The 18,680-nt window shown below is 38.3% G+C and overlaps 1 protein-coding gene across 1 annotated transcript; it reads left to right on the top strand.

Moving 5' to 3' along the window:
* Window positions 1-453: 453 nt before the first annotated feature.
* Window positions 454-18,362, top strand: LOC124971666 (cancer/testis antigen 55-like). The gene is made up of 5 exons (XM_047535326.1): window positions 454-544; window positions 3,234-3,415; window positions 11,177-11,321; window positions 17,206-17,318; window positions 18,098-18,362. Exons 1-5 carry the CDS (start codon window positions 454-456, stop codon window positions 18,287-18,289), a joined length of 723 nt encoding a protein of 240 aa, XP_047391282.1. The 3' UTR covers window positions 18,290-18,362.
* The last annotated feature ends 318 nt before the right edge of the window (window positions 18,363-18,680 follow it).

The following is an 18,680-nucleotide window of genomic DNA, read 5'->3' as shown; positions in this document are numbered from 1 at the left end:
TCATTTCTACCTACGTGCGATGGGAGGAGCTACAAAGAGGAGGAGCCACGAAGTCCCACCCACCATCCCCATGAATCTCAGTGGGGAATGCACTACTCTCCCATTGGCTGGGCGCACTACTCTCCCATTGGCTAGGCGCACTTACTCTCCCATTGGCTGGGCGCACTACTCTCCCATTGGCTGGGCGCACTACTCTCCCATTGGCTGGGTGCACTTACTCTCCCATTGGCTGGGCGCACTACTCTCCCATTGGCTGGGCCAGGGGTGCAGCACTCCAGAGCTCCACAGGTGGCCGGTAGGCTCCAGGGTTGTGTGAAGGCCTTACATTAGAAGTTGGGCTGCTCTGAGAAGGGAGGACGTGTGGCCCTCAGCAGCTGCTGCGCAGAGACCTAGATAGAAGCTGACCTCACATCTAGTGTTGCTGCGTGGTCAGGCTGCCCTGACGACAGGACCATGCACCGTCTTATTTCCCGGGCTCTTGCCTTCTTCCGACGGAAAGCTGATTTGGAGGTAGAAAGGGCGCAGCATCAGACACTCTTGGAAGGTACCTCATTTATCTCCCCCCCAAGGGACCAACCCACAGGGATGTACCCTACCCCTGTTGTGGGGCGTCAGACTCAGAAGGTCCGTGCGTGCCACCACTTTATGGTGGTAGGGCGTCCCTGAATCCCAGAGTTCCCCCTGCTGGATGGACTTGCATCGACTCATGTTCTGAACTCCGGTCCAAAATGGCTATGGGTCTAGGCAGACAGGGTCCCTGGGAGCCTGTTCCCCGCCCTTGCATTTCCCCACATACTTTTGGAATTTGTCTTGTGTAGATATCACATGATGTGCAACAGATTCCTTTTTATATTTACAGTAGTATTTGAGGTTGAATTTGATTTTGTTTCCTAGGGGGTGAATTTGAAACCAAGTGGATGAGTCATATATATCTGTTGCCAGTAGGAGGCAGGGACTCTCTTTAACTTGTTCAATATTATATCCTAAAAACCTCTGAGTCTGGTACTGAATGCATGTGGCACTCCTTTTGTTAGTAAGAGTCCGATCAAACTCGAGAAGGTTTGCGTTGCTCTTGCCGGGTCTGAATTATATTGATTCTAATTTGTGTCCAGCACTTGTATGGGCTGTAGTGGCTGCATGTCGTTAATACCTACAAAGTCCCAATGAAAGTAGTCCTAGTATTGTCGTGTCTATCTACAGCCCAAATAGGAAAGCAAGGGCACCCAGCAGAATTCACACCTGATGCTCAGATTCAGCAGCATCTCTCACCTCCACTCTTAGCCCTTAAGCTCTTCCTTCCACAAAAGCAAATTCAGTGAGACTTTCCTTTAGCCTGTAGCGTTTTCTGGGCAGGCCCAACCTTCCTGACCTGGGATATCCTGTGGCTTCTTTGCCAGCCCAGTGTGAACCCCCAGGGGAGGTGCCTGGGTCACAGCAAAACTTGCCAGAGAAAGTGGTTTCTCTGTGTTTAGCTGACATCTTTCACTGAAGCATCTATTATTACCTCTACTTTTGTCAATTGGGATGCACAGAGATTCTTTGACAGCTTTCTTGTGCTAGAATGATGGTTGTCTCCTTTATCCATACATTTTCTTACAATTCATGATTTCAGGTAACAAATTTGGTTCTGATTTTTTTTCAAAATTTCAGCATTTTCTTGGCTTCCATAACTTATTATAATGAAGATTTCTCCCAGTCATCCTATCAAATAACCCAAGTCTTCGTGAAGGCATCCTAACCACTGTGGTTCATTCCCTGGGCTCTGAAGGCACATTCTCTGGGTTCAGATCCCAATTTGTAGCTTGTTAGCTGTGTCTGTTCAGACAAAAAATAAATCTGAGCCAGGTACAGGGACACACGCCTGTAATCCCAGAAGTTTGGGAGGCTGAGACAGGAGGATTATGAGTTCAAAGCCAGCCTCAGCAAGTTAGTGAGGCGCTAAGCAACTTAGACCGTGTCTCTAAATAAAATACAAAATAGGGCTGGGGATGTGGCTCAGTGGTCAGATGCTCCTAAATTCAATCCCCTGCACCATGCCCACTCCCTCAAAATCTGAGTAATCCAGATAAACATTTGGGCTAGACTTTAATCCCCACATCTCTTTTTTTATGTGACATATTTTTTTCAATTTTTTCTTTTTTGTTTTTATTAGTACATTATAGTTATACATAATGGTGAGGTTTATTTTGACAAAATCATATTTGCATGGAATATAACTTGTCCGCACTACTTCCTCTTTCCCTCCCCTTTTCCCTTCCCTTCCATATCTCTTTATGTGCTTCGTCAGGTGAAATGTTTAAGAATCCCCAGATGTTGCTTGGGAAACTGTTGAGGATAATGATGAAAAATCTTGGGATGCTTTTGAGGATAATGATGAAATCATATAACAATAATGGTTGCTTTAAGGCTTTCTAGAGTATACTCTGCATGAATAATATAGCAAAACGTACTCTACTGTCATGTATATCTAAAAAGAACAAATGAAAAATGAAAAAAACTGTTTATACATATGAAAAATAAAGGGTTTCTAGATACAGGTAGGATAACAACTAGTGTTTTCACTCTAACCTGTGAGAGGCAGTCACAGTTCTAAGTAATTTACAAGTATGTGCCAGTTAATGTTTATAACTACCGATTAGGCAGATATTGTTCATGTCCTGGTTTTCCAGATGAGAATGAGTTCAGAGAGGTTAGTAAATGTCTGTCTTATTTAGATAGTAAGGGAAGAGCTATGATTCAAATCTGGCAGGCTCACCCCAGACGCAATGCTCTTCACTTTAGCACGCAGCTGCCTTGGGTGTAGATCTACTGTGCTGTACAGAGAAATGATGCAACCAGCTTTTCAACCTGGGCACTTAACCACTGCATTCTACTGTCATGTCATCTGTATCTCAAATATAGCTCATTTTATTCCTAGATTTAGATCATTCTCTAGTAGGGCTTATCTGTAGTGTATGTTTGAATTTTTTTTTTTTATACCAGGGATTGAACCCATAGACACTTAACCACTGAGCCACATCCTCAGCCCTTTTATTTTTTATCTTTTTCATTTTGGGACAGAGTCTAGCTAATTTACTTAGGGCCTCACTAAATTTCTGAGTCTGCCTTTGAACTTACAATCCTCCTGTCTCAGCCTCCCTAGTCTCTGGGATTACAGGTATGCACCATTGTGCCCAGCTGTGTGTTTGAATTTGAGAATAATTTTTATAACTTTTTGTTTACCCATCCCTTAGATGATACCGGGCTTAAAACTGGGCAGGGAGTAGTGACAAAGTTCTGTAGTGATTATGACTTGGTTGATGAGTCCATCTACTTCAGTACTGATGTGACTGGCAATGTGCCTCTGAAAGTTGGACAAAAGGTTACTGCAGTTGTGGAAGAAGATAAAACATCTCATGGATTGAAAGCAATCAAAGTAAGATTTTCATGAATTTTGCTTCTATTTATTCAGCCTCTCTGAGGTGACCTGTTAAAGTACATGTAGAGTGGAATTTAAAAAGTCTAACCTATGGGATTGTGTGGGACATCTGTTTATTTTTGTCATGACTTCAGTTTGCAAAAGTATAATTTATATCCATTGTTCAGCATTTAAAAATATGATTAACAATGATAATTTTTAGAATCTATGTTTTCCTGCAACTTCCTTTTTTTTTACCCAACTGATGGATTTCTGCATTTGTTCAAGTATAATTGCTAGGCAAACAGATATGATCTTAATCATTTTTTTAAAAAAGTTTTATTGAGATATAATTTACCTACCATAAGTTTCTCTAGTTCTAAGAGTACAATTTGATGAGATTTTTAGTAAATTTGCAGAGGTGTGCAGACAGCACCTCAGTTCAGATATTTGCCATTTTTGTGTAAATACTCAAATTATGCATATTAAAGTACTCATTGACCATATCAGCAGCAGACTATGAGACAGCCTATTGGACAGCATTGGCAAGGATGGAAATATGGTCAATCTTCAAAATATTTGTTCATCTAAGAAGTGAAAAGCAACTTCAAATTTTTATTTGTATTTCTTTAAGTGTTGATCAGAGTAGAGCAAGTAAGTACAGATATTTATTTGTCAGGGACATTAGAACTATTTGTAATGTTAGGGAAATCAGAGCTCCGTTAGGAAATTTGTGGTATGAATATTTTACAGATACTTCTAACACTGCTTTATAACTTTGGTTTTTGGTTTTTAAGACAAAGAAGATGACTTTATTAGAAAAAATAACTGAACAAGATGATATAGGACTCTTGTCCAAAGTTCATAATTCCAGGAAGCTGATTTAGAAATGGTTTATATAAACTGGTGATGGGTGTTCTTAGACTGGTGGGTGCCTTTCCAGTGGAATATGGGTAATTGCAGATTGGTAGGTAGATTTCCCCCCAGCAGGTGAAGGTTCTGGATTAAGGTCAAATGATACACACCTGATCTTAGCTTCCCAGTCACAAGATGTTTTTCACTTGGTTTCAGAAGTTCAATCCATGGTTAGCCAAATCTATAACTCTGGGCCTGAGGTGAGGCAGAATGTCATGGCAGCAGGGTGTGGCAGAGAAGAGCAGCTCTGGACAGCAAACAGGAAGCAGAGCCCAACTTTGTTTTATGGACTTTAATTTGTGCATGCTATAAATGTGTTCATCTTCCCTAAATGGTCTTTGAATTCATTAAGGATCCTTACAAAGTCCTATTATATCTCATAATTCACACAAATCCCATTTAGGCTTTCCTCTGAAAGTAATTTATTTGTGTACATCTAAATATTCAGGCTGGCTGGAATTGATTTAGATGTAGCAGTTGAAAGAAAAACCCAGTCCTTCTTTTGCTAATGGTTTGTTGACCCCATAAGTTTAATATAATAATCCACTATTCCCTTACTGAATTCAAAGGACACTTGTATCACTCACTATAGTCTCACAGGCGTCTGAAACTGCCACTCCTATTATGGTCACTTGATTGTGTTATCTTGTCTTGCAAATATGATCAAATGGTTTAGTATATTTCCATGTTTGGTAACCTGGTTTCCCTGTGGAACTTTTGTTTGTTTAGGGACTTTTCCTGAACAGTACTACATGTTGGTTTTTCTGTATCAATTCACAGAACATTGTGTTTTGTTCCCCCACTCCTCACAATAACAACAATCACAACAAAGCCCATTGAGATTTTTTAATTGAAATGACTTTGAGTTTATAGATTTAATGTAGGGAAAACAGACATAATAATAGTCTTCTCCCCCAAAAGCATGTCTTTCCTTTCATGTACTTTGGAATTGTTTTATTATTTCTTTGAATAGGATCTGCATGTTTTCTGCTAACTTTATTTCCCAGATTTTTAATATGTTCTACTATCAACATACATTTTTAATTTAAATTATTTGTTTAACTTTTTAAAATAAACTCAATTTTAGGATAATTTTAAATCATTATCTATATGGTTATATGTTGTATTTTCAAGTTAATTTTGCCCTCTTGTTGCTGGGGTTGTAGCTCAGTGGTAGAGCACTTGGCTAGCACGTGTGAGGCATTGGGTTCCATCCTCAGCACCATGTAAAAATAAATTATATATATATATATATATATATATATATATATATATATAAAATAAATTTTGCCCTTCTACATAGGTCAGTATTGATTTTGGTTATATAATTTGTTAAATGGAAAACACTGAATTCTTCTGTGTGCCTTTCTTAAATGGTTGAGACATACTTTGTCATTATTATCATTTAGATGGTGAATGTCAACTGAATGCTTAATATAAACTTTCTTTAAATTTGAGTGGTTTTTCCGGGCATGGTGGGGCACACCTGTAATCCCAGGGGCTTGGGAGGCTGAGGCGGGAGGATCGTGAGTTCAAAGCCAGCCTCAGCAACTTAGTGAAGCCCCATGCAACTCATTGAGACTCTGTTTGAAAATAAAATAAAAAAAGGACTGGGGATGTAGTTCAGTGGTCAAGGGCCCCTGGATTCAATCCCTAGTGCCAAAAAAATTTTTTTGAGTGGTTTTATATTTTCATGAAATCATACATAAATAATTTGAACTCTAGGAAAGATATAATATGAAAAGTGAAAAATCACCTTTTGTGCCCTCCTGGGCAACTTTTATTTTTCAGACATGGTACTTTTTTGTGTTTTTTTTTATTTTATTTTTAAAATTTACTTATTTTTAAATTTAAAAAAAAAAACTTTGAGATGGGAACTCACCACGTTACACAAATTAGCTCAGAACTCCGGGCTCAAACCATTTTCCTACCTCGACATTCCAAGTAGCTGGGACTGCAGGCATGTACCATTGCATGGGGCTTGGTTTTTAACTGTGAACTTTTTTTTCAGTACTGGCGAATGAACCCACGACTGCATGCAACCTAGGCAATTGAGTGGCAGGGTTTTTGTTTTGTTTTTGTCTTACAGTGGTGGGGATAGAACCCAGAACCTCACACATGGTGGGCAAATGTTCTACTGTTGAGCTGCATCCCCATCTCTTGTGCGTGGCAGTTTTTAACTTTTAGAAATAGAAACCCTCTTCTCCTGGACCCCTGGATAGTATGCATAATATTCTCATCCCTTTCTTGATTTACCAGTATTAGCCAGTATTCATTGGCTTTGCATCATAAAAGATGTGGAATTTGACTAACTTGCATTATACACTTCTCTGTTCCCTTTCTTAGTATTTTATTAATTTACGTGCATGTGCACATTCTTTTTCTTTTTTCTGTAGGTTACCATTGTGTCTTTAAAATCAACAAGGCAGCTAATTTTTTGACGTGTTTAAAAAATAGTATGATCTTTTTGATCTGGTGTTGGGGATGGAATCCAGTGCCTTGCACATGCTAGGAAAGCATTGTACCACTGAGCTGCACACCCAGCCCTTGATTTCAGAATCTTTTTTTGTTGCTCTTTTTTTTGTACCAGGGATTGAACCCAGGTCCACTCTACCACAGAGCCATATCTGCAGCCCACCCTCCCCACCCTTTTTTTGAGACAGTCTCACTAAGTTGCTTTGGGCCTTGCTAACTTGCTGAGGCTGGCCTTGAACTTGTGATCCCCCTGTCTCAGCCTCCCAAGCTGCTGAGCTTACAGGTGTGCACCACCACACCTGATTTCAGGATCTTAAAAGCCAGTCTAAACATCTAGAAAATGCAGTATTTGTGCCTATTCAACAGTGCTTGGCCCATTGCAACAAAATTTCATCAATTTAAGGCACACCACTAATTTAATAATGAAAACTTAAATTATGCATAGATTATGGCTGTCCTCTTGATTTCAAAAATGCTAAAATGTGAAAAAATGAGCATCTTAAAATACAGGAAAGACTGGTTATAGCCCTTACCTGGTTTCCATTTTATTGAAATGCATGGTACTTGACAGGTACTTTGAATTATCTTAGTCTTGGTAAAGAAGTGTCCTTTGTATTACATGTCTAGATTTTTGAAAATTAGGGATTATGAATTTTCAAATGTTTTTCTGGCACCCTCAAGATCTTTACCTAGTACCTCTCCTGCTACTAGCTATTATCAGGGAGAAAATACAAATCATTTTCCTAATATTGAGTCATTCTTTCTTTATGGGAATGATGACCATTTGGTTATCACATATAAATTTTTTTTTTGCAGTCCTGGGGATGGAACTCAGGGCCTCTTACATGCTAAGCAAGTGCTCTGCCACTGAGCTTGGTGGGGTATTTTGTTTGGGTTTTTGTTTGTTTGCCGTATTGGAGATTGAACCCAGCAGTGCTCTACCATTGAGCTACATTCCCAGCCCTTTTTTTAAATTTCAGTTTTTTGAGACAAATCTTGCTAAGTTGCTGAGGCTGGTCTTAGAATTGCAGTCCTCCTGCTTCAGCCTCCTGAGTTGCTGGGATTATAGGTGTGTGCCACTGACCCTACCCACTGGTGTTCATTTTTAACAAGAAAACTTACAAATCTCCCTATATCTTCACCTTTTCTCTGCTCCTGTCTTGTTGGAATGGAAAAGGTGTTCCTTTTCCTAAGACCAATCCTCCTTATATGTACTCTAGAGTATTCCCTCTGCTTTCTCTAAAACCTTTCTTTAATGAATGTCTCTTCTCTTCCTGTCTTTTTAAGCTCTTCCTCTTTTTAAGGGCCAATATCCATCAGCATTTAAACATGTTCAAATCTTAGTTCACAAAATACAAGTCCCATCCTCACAACTGACTTTTCTTTTAGCTTCCCCTTTCCTTTTGTGGACTGGAAACTTGACCAGAGTTTTCTGTCTCCATTGTCTCCCTTGTCTTCTCTTCCTGTCATTTGTCATCCTAAGTCTGACTTCCTTATCTACCTACTCATCATGAACCCCAAAACACCCCTGCTCAAGGATACAGAAAGCACTTATCAGGAAATATTGAGGTTGAGTTCCAGGCTTTTCCTATTTTTGTAGAGAATTTCTACAATATATTTTGCTGGAATAGGAGCAAAGAAATGAGGCTGAAGGGGGCATAAGATCAAGGCAGGTTTATTTGTCTTATTTTTTTAAAGATAGGAGAGTCTCCAGCACATTTTTAATGATGATCCTTTAGCAAGGGAAACGTGTTTAATAAAGGAGGAAGAGAAGTAATAATGGTAAGAACCAAATCATCATGGAGTCAAGAGAGAGTGGTTCCAAGTGCACAGTGGAGGAGCTGGCTTTTGATAAAGGCTCATGTATTCCTCCACTGTTACAGGAGGAGGGCAAAGAAAGCCAGGACAGGTGCTGGGAGGTTCATAAAGGAGTCCCTGTCCCATGACCTTTATTTTCTCAGAGAAATAAGAAGTAGCTCTTGCTTCTGTGTTTACTAATTTTTCATTAATGCATATAAAATACTCGTGTAATTAAAAATAAGATAACGATGCTATAGTTTTGAGGTATAGATAATGCCAGGTAGAAAGTAGGAGGTCATATTTATTAGGGAGCTAGAGTAAGATTATTGGGTAGCATTGAGCATTCATGTGAGTATTGTGTTCTCCATTGGGAGTCCAGAGAGCTGGATTTCATGTCTTCATTTTCACAGCATTCCACTTGTTGGAGTAAAGGAGAACAGCTGGGTGACTGGACCTTTCTGGGATTGGGGTTTTGGTAGCTGAGAAAAACAAAGTGAGTGAAGTTCAATAATTGGAAGTTTTTAAAAATAATAATCTCCAGCAACTCAGGAGGCTGAGGCAGGAGGATCATGAGTTCAGGATCACCCTCAGCAACTTAGTGAGGCCCTAAGCAACTCAGAGAGACCCTGTCTCTAAATAAAAAATAAAAGGGGCTGGGGATGTGGCTCAGTGGTAAAGTACCTCTGTATTCAATCCCCAGTACCAAATAAATAAATAAATAGAAAAATCAGAGGAGGGAGAGTGGAGAATTTTATATGAAACTCAGAGAAAGGTTTCAGTCTGCAGTATGACTATGAATTTGTGTGGAGTCAGGACACAGCGATGAGCATGTATAATGGATCATCCACTTGAACACTCATAGAAGTAGTAATGGTGGAGAGATATAAGCCTGGTGCTTAATTTCTCAATGAAAGTGAATGAAGAATAAATAACCATGAGATTGGCATTGACAATGGGAAATACATGAATGGAGAAACAGGAATAAGCCATGAACTAGGCTATTTACAAAAGAAAACTGAAAATGAAATTACACCACTTTGAATCAACTTTTCATTAGAAACTTTTGAGCAAGAAATTCCTCTCCTAGAAGTTTATCTTACAACAATAAATTAGGCAAGTAGACAATGTGTTAGGATACAAGCTGAATGTTCAACTACATGGAATTGAGTCAATGAATGATGGAAATTCCTTTCAGTGTAAGGCCATATTATTGTTTAGAATATTGTTTCAACAATCTGTTGACATGTTTGTGATCATTTGGTGATATATTAATAATATATAATATTAAATTTACCTTTAAAATGGTTAATAGCCAGGCTCAGTGCTTCACACCTGTAATCCTAGTGGCTCTGGAGGCTGAGACAGGAGGATCACATGTTCAAAGCCAGCCTCAGCAACTTAGCAGGGCCCTAAGCAACTTAGTGAGACCCTGTCCCTAAATGAAAAATAAAAAAAGGGCTGGGGATGTGACTCAGTGGTTAAGTGCCCCTGAGTTCAGTTCCCAGTACCAAAAAAGTTTAGTAGATGTTTATGCTGTGTTTATGCATGGTCAAACATTTGGTACAAGGTAGGAACCAAAATGTAGTCATAGGTTATCTTTAGATAGTGCATTTATGGATTATGTGTAATTGCCTTTTTTGCTTTTTTGTCTTTTTTACATTTTGTATAATGAACATGTATTATTTGTGTAATTAGAAAAACAAATTATAAGAAAAAGATGATTAAAATCCCAATAAATAAGGTTTGAAAGGCTATTTTAGATAAAGTCTTATTTGACTTGTGTTTTAAGAATCCACCCCCCAGTAATTTTCTCAACTTTACCTGGAATTTTATGGTTTTTGTCTCTCTCTTTTCCCTGACTTGTTTTTTTCTCTTCCTTTGCCATCTCCCTATCCCTACCCCCAATTCCAACCCCAAATTATCAAGTAAAATCTTTCTCCCCTTTCACAGCCCAGGTCAAAATCACTTCCTTCAAGAAATTTCCCATATTCTTCATCTGAAATTCTCTTCCTCCTTAACCAATTTTCAAACTTGTTTTTTACCATGTATCATCACTTGCTTTGAATTAGTTATTTTTGTCTTTTATTCCCATTTGTTAATTCCTGATGAGTAGAAACTATATATTTTATTTTGAATCTTACTTTATCAGTGTGTTAAAATCTGATGGATAAGTAAAGTTTTTAGACACAATTTAACAATATATGACTGTACCACGCACAGAGTGAATCCTATGTAAGCTATGGACTTTATAAAGTGCTGATATGGGTTTATCAATTATAATCAATGTAGCATACCAATACCAGATGCTAATAATAGGAGAAACAGGGTTGATTAGAGGGAGTATATGGGAACTAACTCCTTTTACCTTTTCCTCAGTTTTCTTAAACTACTCTAAAAAATACAGGAAAAAAATAGATTCTTGGGCACTATTTTATCAACTTTTGTCTGTGATGTGCTTGTCAACTGAAATATATTGATCAATGTTTATTGTAGTGTTCAAACTATTTCTTGAACATCATTGATTTCAGCACATATTTCTAGATTTTAAAATTGTGTTATGTTTGAAGTAACTATGTTTTTACTTTACAGGTGGATGCTTTCTCTGATAATTGCCATGGTGATGGACCACCAGACTCCTGTAAAAGAGTTTCATTTGGCTGTATTACCTCTCTAATGGGCGGTGCTGACTACATCAGTCACACAATTTACTTCTCACTAGATGTTGTCTGTAAAGGTATAATTTACAAGTTTTAGAAGTTAAAATTAGGTTTTACCAACTTTTAAGTTTTATGAGTTGGATTTGAAGATAGTTAAAGGCATTATCTCCAGGGTCAAATTTGGAACATGCTTATTTGATGAGAGTATTTTAGTACTAGAACAACTTTTCCAAATATATATGACTCCTATCAGCCACACTTCAATGTTTGAGGTAAATCTTTGGAATTTGAAAATAATGTGCAACAAGGGAAGATATATAATATTTTTAAAACCTCATGCTGTCATCTGTTGCATTTTCATTTTATTGAATGCAGTTACTAATATTTATGTGATTTTGTTCACATGGGTACTAAATTTCTAATTAACAAAGTATTGTAAGTATGCAGGGATACTATTTTAAAATACTTCAAATGTTTTTGTTAGGGGTAGCCTTGTACCTTTAAGAATTCTATGTACAGTTATTAGATATAACATTTAGTTGTTTTATGGATAAAGCAATGATTTGTTAATTTTTAAATTTTATTTGAGTTTAATTTAGTTTTGCAGAGAGTTCTAGATATTGGGGGGACCAAAATAAAGCAGATTTTATTGGACTGGAGCTATAACTCAGTGGTAGAGTAATGCCTGAAATGCACAGGCCCTGGGTTTGATCTTCAGCACCAAAAAAAAAAAAAAAAAAAAAAAAAGAAAAGAAAGAAAGAAAGAAAAGAAACAGCAGATTTTATTAAGCCCTCTCTGTGAAGAGCTCATAGTTCAAGTGGAAGCAGCAGGCATGTGGATGCATTGAAATAATGTGATGAGAACAGTATTACCGAGCAGCACAAAGACAATGACTGACTGCAGTTGGGAGAACTGGGGAAGGCTTCCTAGGTTAGGTGCTGTCCAAGCTGGACTTCATACCCCTGCAATCCCCTGCCAGGACAGATTTTGAGAAAGATGAATAGAAGTAAAAAATGTGTACCTGTTTAAACCTAATCATCTGCCACTTCATTGTGGTATAAAGGGGGACATTGTCTCAGCCACACCAAACAGCTCTCTGTTCTATTTTTCTTGGATGTAAAAGCCAGAATTTCATCTTAGTTGTTAGCCCAGGAAGTCTACAAGGATGCTTGTCTGTAGTGGCTAGAATTTTATGACCTGTAGTCAGAAATCATCTATTCTGTAAGAAAAGTCCTGTGTGATTGCTAAGCTCCAAAGGCCATTTCTTGGTTTCTGTAACCATGCCAACAAGAAGACACCATCAATAGTAGCCTCACTAGAATTCTTCTCAAGATGGGAAAGACTTGAAAATGTTTGTAATGCCAAGGGGATGATCAAAGGTGCAGAAGAGAGGAAGAATGATTGAGGGAACAAGGTCAATGAGGCATAAAGAAAGGATGGGGTTGTAGGCATAGGTGAAGGTATTTACTGCTACAAAATAACTTGAGTCAAACAGAGTAATAGACCTGGGTTAGACAGAGGGTGGCTAAAAAAGCAGTCCTGCCCATCCCTGGAAAAAAAGTCCTGAGCCCAACCAGTCACGCATAGAATGATCAGAATAGCTGCTGTTAATCTGATTATGAAACCCAGTGAAAATGGCATAAGAAAATGCAATTTTAAAAATAATGGGACTCTAAAAGAAAAAAGACGGAAAAGTTTTCATAGTTTTTGTCCCACGTAATGGGGAGCCAATACAAGCTGATTCCTTATTGTTTATTGGGTAGATATTTGAGTTTCTCACTTTGTTCCAGGTACTGTTTTCATAACATTTGAATTCAGTTCATTAGGCTACAGCTCTCATAATCTAATCATTTACCTCTGCATATTCCTGCATTAACAGGGGAGCTTTCAGCGGATACCTCATATCCAAATCACAACAGGAAAGTTGCCAAAATATTAAACAAGTAGTTATAAATTTACACCATAGGAAGAGCATTAGGACTGATCTCTATGTATTAAGACATCTGTGCTGATCTTTCCCTTAAATGTTTTATGTAAACTAACCTACAGTATACCAAATGTCCCATTGATCTTGCCAGCTTTGTGATCTGGCAAAATCTTGCCTTCTTAAGGCCACGGCATGAACCATGGAGTGAACAGTGATCTACCAAGGGCCTGGGCCAGCAGCATCTAATACCTCTTCTATTACTTTGTGAGACATTGGAGTTAGCTTTCCATAGTCACTCATGTCCCAGGACACTCTGTTTTATGTTCAAGCATATTTTATGTGGTCCTTAGAAGGTGAGTGTTAGTTACCTTGTGTCTGGAAAGAATATGGACAAGAGAGGCACATTACTCATGATCATATTTCATATTTTACCATATTAGTGAGAAATCTGTTATCTGTAACAGTAATTACAAAGTAGAAGTTCCCTGACCTGGATCAATTCTTATTTTTATTAAGAAAGTTTTCAAACATATATCAAATTTAAAATAATTTGACAGTGAATAACCATGTAACCACCACCTGAATTCTATCAGTAACATTTTATTATACTCATTTATCACATTTATCACATATCTATCCATGTCTTCATCATTCCATCTCCACCAATCTATCTTAAATTTTTTATGTTGTTGAAAGTAAGATATGGACATTTCTATTGTGTTCCCTGAATTCCAGCATGTGTGTCAGCAACTCAAGTTCAACATTTGTTTAGTTTTTTTGTTTCGAGTGTGTGGGTTTTAACAAGTGCTTATAATGAAACATTACATCATACCCTTCTATAGTCAATCTTTATTCCTGCAGAGAAACTTCATTCTATATTTTATCTATCATAGGATTAATTTTCCTGTTTGAGAATTTCATGTAATGGAATCAGACTGTGTAAGACATTTTTCATTAAGAAGAATATTTTTAGACTCATCTATTTCTGTATGTGTCTGCAGTTCATTCTGTCATATTAAATGCATCAGTTTCTCAATTGTCCTATTGAAAGTCATGTTGGCTGATAGTAGCTTTTGGCTATTATGAAAAAATTCCACCAAAACCTCTTTGTACAAGTCTGTGGACCTATGGTTTTCTTCACACGGCTGATGTGCTTAGGAGTAGATCCAAAACTGCTGAGTTATACTTTAAGGAATGATAGAAATCTAAGGAGCAATGTGTTGAAATTTCAGTTACTGAAAAGGTAAAATTTTAGTATAGACCTGAAATATTTCTAACTGAGTTTACTGATTTTCCAACTGTTGTGAGCTCTGCCATTAACATAGACCAAACACGTTTGTGTTTTTGCACGATGTGAGAATTTACAGGATAACAATAAATTCACAGGCTATACCACTTCAGCAGTGGTAGTTCACTGAATACTTGTGGATCACCTGATACTCATAAGCCAGGTAATCACAAATTAGTTTAATCCATTTCAATCTTAATTTCTAATGTCTATAACACTCAAGTCACACATCATACTTCAGAAAGTGATATACATGTATCACAGAAAGATTAAGAAAGGGTTAAGAGAGCCTCAGGGTTACAGGTTGCTGTACCAAGAGCAAAGGCAGAGAGCAGATATGAGTGCAAGAGTCACTGTAGGTGGTCAGATAAGGGCTTCAATGAACCAGTTCCACAAAGTTATTAAGGCAAAGATTCAAACAGACAGCAGCTTCAAAGTGTCAGCTTGGAGTGGGCCATGCATTGTCATCAAGGGCAAGAAAAACCATGTGAAGCTAAAGTCCAGGGACAGAAAATCAAAGTTTCATCATTGTGGCAGTTTTCCTAGGCAAGGCTTATGAAAAGTGACCAGGAGACAGGGTCAGGATGCCACTGTGTCCATTCATGGGGGAGCTTTTCCTTTTATGGGCCTTAGGTGAGTGGGTTACATCTGTGAAGTTGATAAGCTCCTGTGTCCTGTATGTCAAATATGATTTGGGATATCCACATGTGTGGATGTTCCTGATTTAGTTTCATAAATTGGCATGAATAAGTTATTTATCAGTCTGTGCCTTATGGTTGTGCTGAACAGAGGGTGGTTGTGTACTTGTACAAACACAGCATAGGTTCATTCTTCCTTGGCACTTGTACTCAAAATGGAGTAACTCATGGCAAACTACTGCTTTATTAAATGGCACAATCTGAAAATTTTTCTATTCATCATGGAGCAACTCACAGCAGGGCATACATAGCCTGCTTTCCACATAATTCTAAAGAAAATGGAAAGGAATCATTCCCCCCACAAAAAAAATCATTCCCATGGTAAGACAGTGGATTGATTTATATAAAGCAGTCCGTGAGAGCCTCAAGTATGCCTGAAATCTGATTGGAATAAGAGTATGAGCCACATAGGGATTTGAAGGGCATTGTAAGGATTTTACTTTTAGGGAGGTTGTAAGCAATACTGTTGGGGAAAAAAAAAACTAGTACCAGTTAAACTTCATTTACTTGAGCAAGAGAAATGTTCTCAAACCATGCAGCATTCTACACCAATGATAACTCAGAATGCTCCTACCTCCAATATGATAAGCCGTATTTATATTTTAAAAAAAGAATAGAAAATGAAAAAAGAAAGGAATGAGTACAGAGACGACCTGATTGGTGCAGTTCATTATTTGCCTTATTTGGGCATAATTTGGCAGCCTGCAATTGGCTGAGGCTAGAGTTGCTATTATTGGTTGAGGTTCAGTTGTTTGGTGACCAGGGTATATACTGTTAAGTTACAACTTGCCTACACATCAAGTTAGGTTGCAGTTTACTATATACGGAGGCCTCTATGGGCCATAATTTATCACCCAAATATGATCTCTGTTTTAGGCCAAATCTAATTCAATTTAATATTGTGATATTTGGTGAATTATATTTTAAGACATTTATCCTGACTATGGTATTGAGAATAGTCTGTATGGGACAAAGATATATTTGGGAAGACAAGTTAGGAGTCTGTCACAATAGTCCTGGTGAATCATAATGGAGATTTGGACAAGGTAAGTAGTAGTTGAGGCTGTAAGGATTGATTTGATTTGGAAAAGATTTTAGAGTAGAGGTGAAAGTATTGCCTGATGAATTGAACACTTGGTATGAAGGAAAGAGGAGTCACAAGTTGATCCAAATGTTTAAATTTGAGTTACACTAAAGGAAGAGTTTCCTTTTCTGAGGTTTGGAAAGCTCAAGGAGCAAAATTAAGTGTATGACTAGAATAGCAGGAATTTAGCTTCATACATGATGATTTGAGTAAACATTGGATATATGAAACTGAGGTCGATTAGAGCTTCAGGCATATGCATTTTGGAATTAGCAGCTCACAGATACCCTATAAAGTCACACAAAAAGGATGTGAAGAACAAAGACTAAAAGAGAGAACGAAAGGGAAGAGGTCCAATGCATGTCGTGGGCCATTCTAAAATTTAGTCATAATGGAAATTGAAGTAAAATGAGAAAAGACTACAAAGAACTAGGAAATACTGAGTCATAAGGTTCAGAAATGTTTAACTGTAAGATATAAAATACATAATGTTTATCTATCCAAAACACATGATATAATTGTTTCTATAGCAATATATGCTATGGCTAATCCTATTACTACTCACAATCAACATTTATTTGGTGCTGATTAGGTACCAGGAACTATTGTATGAATTTTATGTATATTGATCCGTTGTCCCTGCAACTATATATGGTAAGTACTTCTCTGATGCTTCTCTCTTGATATCTGAAGAAGGGAGGCCCAGAGATTGGATTCAATGCACAGTTGCCACCATTTTTCATTTGACTTTGTTAAATAAGTGTAAGAGAATTAACATCTCAAGGATTAAAAACTTCCCTTTTGATGGGAAGATGATAAGTTAGTGGTTTTAAAATGTTCATAATGTTCCTTAGATGAAATAGAAACTCTTTTAGGGTTTTACAGTTGAAGAGTTACTGTAAAAAGTAACAATACCCAAAATTAAAGCTGTTCTAGCTTGATTTCTCCCCATGGCTGTTTTAGATTTTGAGCCATATCAGGGTGACCGGGTAGAAGTTGAATTTGCCGTCCAGCCAGACACAAAGAGCAGGAAGGCCCTCTCAGTGAAGCCTCTGAGACACAAGCATGTGCACGAGGTAGTATGTATGTATGTTGTACTTTCCCTTTGGTTTCTGCTTATCCTTCTTTAGTGATAATTTCTGCAGCCCAGAATTCTATTAGATATGTGGGAAACCCTAAAATAAAATATACACTTTGCCAAAGAGGAGCTGATTTTCTTATTGAAAAGGCTGCACTTCTGAAAGGAAATAATTAGAGAATAATGTAGAACACACATATAATTAACATCTAAATGATGTTGTTTATTTGGGAGGTATTAAAATATTCTGAGAGCAACAAAAACAGGAAATATTGTGCTGCTGGGAATTGTTAGAAAGGAGTGGAGTGGGGCTTGAGCTCACTGATAATAGCTGGTGATGATTTGATTAGTGGGAACTGAAAATGAGTTGATAAATTCATTTTGCAAAATAGTAACATTTTAGGAAGGAGCTTGGAACGTGAGCAAGAAATTAGATAAAACATTAGAGCCCACTTACCACCACATACCTCTCTTACTCAATCCTATTCACTCTCTCAACCTTAACTATAGAGGTTAGTGGCCATTGTGGGTCATTTCTAGCCCGAGGTCTGTGGTGGGAGGCTCGGGCCCACCTCCAGAGATTCCCGTTGAATTGGCATGAGGGGGGATCTTGGCACAGGTGTGTCTGAAAAGCACCCCTGGTCTTGCCCACGTTCCCGGTCGGGTGGGAAATCAGTGCCAGGGTTAGAGGCAGAGTGAGGAGGTGCCGAGCCGGTGCCGAGCCGGTTACCGCGGACCGTGCTTTCACACGACCGTTCCCGTCATTTCTCGTCACAGGTCTGCATCAGTAGTGTACATGGAAGACACGGGGTGGTGGACGACACCATCTTTTTCACCTTGGATTCTCTGAAGCTTCCTGCCGGATATGTACCTCAACCCAATGACATCGTGGATGTGGTCATAGTGGAGAGCGTGCAGTCCTGCTATATTTGGAGAGCGGTTTCTATGACCCCAGTGCACATATTGTAAAAGCAGAGCCTTTTGTTTCCTGTTGGTCTTTATTTCTGTGGGCAGTAAAGGGCCCGGTTTAATGGAAAAGCTGAGCTTAGCGAGCCCAAACAATACATTAAATTGGTCTTTCCTTGTAGAATTACTGGGTAGTTCCCTGGGGACCATGGTCCCACTTTAGAGATGTGCCTCATCCACTCAGAAAGATGCTAAAACTGGTTCCTGATTGTAGGAAAGAAATAACTGATGCTGTTAATCACAGGGAAGGCCATATTGGATGTGAGAGATGCATGGGCTGCGGATCCCACCACTGCCCATTTAATTCTCCTGTTTGGCCAATGTGGAAGAGGACTCTTGGAGGGCAACTGTGGGTTATGGTCAGCCCGAGCAGGGGGTGATCGAATTCCTGGTT

The sequence above is a fragment of the Sciurus carolinensis genome, chromosome X (assembly GCF_902686445.1).
Source record: "Sciurus carolinensis chromosome X, mSciCar1.2, whole genome shotgun sequence".
Taxonomy (NCBI): domain Eukaryota; kingdom Metazoa; phylum Chordata; class Mammalia; order Rodentia; family Sciuridae; genus Sciurus; species Sciurus carolinensis.
This window is presented reverse-complemented; position numbering and strand designations above follow the sequence as displayed.

Bases quoted from the DNA above. Each gene is read 5' to 3' on its own strand.
- LOC124971666 (XM_047535326.1), top strand. From the start codon at position 454: ATGCACCGTCTTATTTCCCGGGCTCTTGCCTTCTTCCGACGGAAAGCT. The intron at 11,322-17,205 runs GTATAATTTACA...TGGCTGTTTTAG, and splicing joins ACTAGATGTTGTCTGTAAAG to ATTTTGAGCCATATCAGGGT. The intron at 17,319-18,097 runs GTAGTATGTATG...TTCTCGTCACAG, and splicing joins GACACAAGCATGTGCACGAG to GTCTGCATCAGTAGTGTACA.